We start from the raw sequence: 2,635 nt of genomic DNA on the forward strand, positions 1-2,635 counted from the left end.
AATTGGCCTGTACTATTTGGACCAGCGGAATTGTAAATGCCTTGGAAATATCTGCCTCGTTATTTTGACTAGCTAATCTGTCAACTAGCAGTTTCAACAACAACGGGGTTCAAGATGGCCTTCGCCGCCGCAGCTGTCGTGGCCTCGCTCGCATGGAATGCAAACACAGCAGCTTCCATGGAGTTTCCGCAACTTGTCGTGTCTCAAGAAAAGCGCTCGGCCCTTCGACCGACCTTACCTCCTCGTCCAGACTACGTTCAGGCTTCAGGACGAAGTTCCACCAGGCGACAATTCTACTTGGCGCCGTACTCCGGAGCTGGGTGGTCCACGTGCTTGGAGCAACAATGTCAAGCGGCGTATGGCGATTGCGTCAATTTCTTTGGTGGGGATGGATGTTTGTGCTATCCAGGTTTGCTGTGGTGTGCGTCTCGCAGGTGCGATGTCGACTCTGTCACCGATGTGTACAATGCGTGCACGTTGGCGCTGTTGGCTTTCAACAGCACCAGCGCGGCCCCTCGCTGCGCACTGTCTTGCTCGTCTGCCGTGTACCCGATCCGTTCTTGGAACAACTGGACATTCAACGACGTGGGCGCAGTCAACGTGCCGATGAAGTTCACCGTTACTGCGGCGTTAGAAATTGATGCGTTGGGGACACTGGACGTTGCTGGTGCGGCATTTGAGCTGGCCGACGCCGTGGCGCAAGTTGTCAACGTGCCCAACATCACGTTGGAAAACGTCACGTTGTCTTCCGTCGTGGCCACCGCAGAGAACGTTTCGCTTGTGCAAGTTGTGGTAGCTTGCCCTTCCCCAGAAGCCATGAACGCTACGATGGTCACGCTCGAGCCGATGGTTAGCGCTCCCGGCTCCACAGCACTGGGTGCCGCGCTTGTAGACTTCAACATCCTATTTAACGCGTCGCAGCTTCAAATCCAATCTGTGCAGGAAGCCGTGGTGATGCTGCTTCCACCACAACAAGTCCTTCCCACGTCCACGCCGATCCCGCACACTACGACTCGGGAGTCACAGCCTCCACCCCAGCCTATCGAGCCACGTGGTCGACTCGGTACGTATCATCATGTCGTGATTGCAATAAACCTCACAGGACGTCGTCAGCGCTACCGGTTGCGGCGATCGTTGGGATCATGTTTGGGGCCGCGGCACTCATCGTTATCGCGATTTCATTTGCATGCTGGTGGCGTCGACGAAATGGTGTACACAGTGGCTACGTCCTCCATGGCATTTAGAATTAAATTTAAAGTGACGCTTGTGTTTTGGGTGTTCTCGTACTATTGACCCAGTGTGTCGAATGAGTCCTTGGACGTCGCCCCAGATATGGTACCCGCAGCTTCCACTTCAGTCACAATCAGCAACTTGCCTATCGTCACATGTTGACTAGTCTGTTGTATCTCGATATTGCCACGGTCGGCTGCATACGTGCCAAGTGACTCACATCCATCCAATCTTGCGGGGGATCAAAACATGCTCGAACCACATTAGAGGCCATTCCTCGCCGCATCGAGGGACCAACCAGCCATCCATGGCCTCAAACAAGATTCGTCCAAGAACAAGCTCGAGTGTGCTGGATTGAAAAACCGGTAGATCTCGTCTAGCCGCAGACGACGAGACCGTCAAGAATGACGACGATATACATTGACAATTGAAAGGTAGTAGTATCAATAGTTGACTTGTTCTGCGCTCCAACGGTGACAGCGCAGCAGCTCTGGGGACGATACACTAGCAATTCCATGTGCTGCACTGAGCGAGTCACCGTGGACGAGCCAACAGTGGCGACCTTTCAGGACGGGGTCCATGCGCACCAATGCTGCATTTTTTATGCGCATATTTAGACGAAGCGCACCGAACACAGATTTTTATACGTGTTTGAGCCACGGACGCGACATCGCTGGACCAATAAACGAAGCACACAACGCAAGCCAAGACAATGGAAACAAAGGCGGTGGAAGGCGTCCTCACGGCGTCGGACTTGGCTAACGAGAACGAACTGGACGAAGACGAGCAACTTGTAGCAACGTGGATCAAAGGCATGCACGAGGCAGAGATCTGTCGATTGACGCAGGCTGGCGCCAAGGCAGTGCCCCTCAAGGTCAAGAACATGGCGATCGTTCGGGAGGACGGAGGCGTCGTGCTCAACCGCGTCGAAGTGGACACGCGGTTCTCCATGGACCGGATCGAGCAGATCCTCGTCGCAGAAGAAACCACGCCCGTGCCGCACAAGCCGCATTTTGTGTACGTGAACGTTGTGCTGCTGCCCAAGACCAAGCAGCCGTCGGACGCCACCACCATGGCCCTCGTCATGCCGTATGTGTACGACACGCGAGTTGTCGGCAACACGTTGACACAATGGGTGTTCCTGAACAACAACATGGAACGGTCGCATCATGTGATCGGATGACTCCGACCTTGAAACACAAGTTATGTCTGTATCATCGCAGCGTACTCGACGAATTCAAACACCCCGAGGCTCCGTCCTCAGCAGTCCTTCCTGTGCAAACTCTTGGCTGCTTTGGACTTTTTTCGGCCACTTCTTCGCCACTCTGAAGAGGTTGGATGGTGAGCCCAGCAGGATCGACCTGTTGTCATACTGTCAGTATTGGCGGCGGCTAGATTTTTATAC

At 54.2% G+C, this 2,635-nt stretch overlaps 2 protein-coding genes across 2 annotated transcripts; both read left to right on the forward strand.

Annotated features, from left to right (window-relative positions):
- The first annotated feature begins 90 nt into the window (after positions 1 to 90).
- On the forward strand, positions 91 to 1,276 carry H310_03171 (hypothetical protein). The gene is made up of 2 exons (XM_008866955.1): positions 91 to 1,063; positions 1,114 to 1,276. Exons 1-2 carry the CDS (start codon positions 115 to 117, stop codon positions 1,242 to 1,244), a joined length of 1,080 nt encoding a protein of 359 aa, XP_008865177.1. The 5' UTR covers positions 91 to 114; the 3' UTR covers positions 1,245 to 1,276.
- Positions 1,277 to 1,876: 600 nt separating this feature from the next.
- Positions 1,877 to 2,536, forward strand: H310_03172 (hypothetical protein). Its single transcript, XM_008866956.1, has one exon. The coding sequence runs from the start codon at positions 1,943 to 1,945 to the stop codon at positions 2,411 to 2,413; it is 471 nt and encodes a 156-aa protein (XP_008865178.1). The 5' UTR covers positions 1,877 to 1,942; the 3' UTR covers positions 2,414 to 2,536.
- The last annotated feature ends 99 nt before the right edge of the window (positions 2,537 to 2,635 follow it).

The sequence above is a fragment of the Aphanomyces invadans genome, assembly GCF_000520115.1.
Source record: "Aphanomyces invadans strain NJM9701 unplaced genomic scaffold supercont1.5, whole genome shotgun sequence".
Taxonomy (NCBI): domain Eukaryota; phylum Oomycota; class Saprolegniomycetes; order Saprolegniales; family Verrucalvaceae; genus Aphanomyces; species Aphanomyces invadans.

Coding starts and splice junctions, on each gene's coding strand:
- H310_03171 (XM_008866955.1), top strand. CDS start 115: ATGGCCTTCGCCGCCGCAGCTGTCGTGGCCTCGCTCGCATGGAATGCA. Junction 1,064..1,113: donor CGAGCCACGTGGTCGACTCG/GTACGTATCATC, acceptor GGACGTCGTCAG/CGCTACCGGTTGCGGCGATC.
- H310_03172 (XM_008866956.1), top strand. CDS start 1,943: ATGGAAACAAAGGCGGTGGAAGGCGTCCTCACGGCGTCGGACTTGGCT.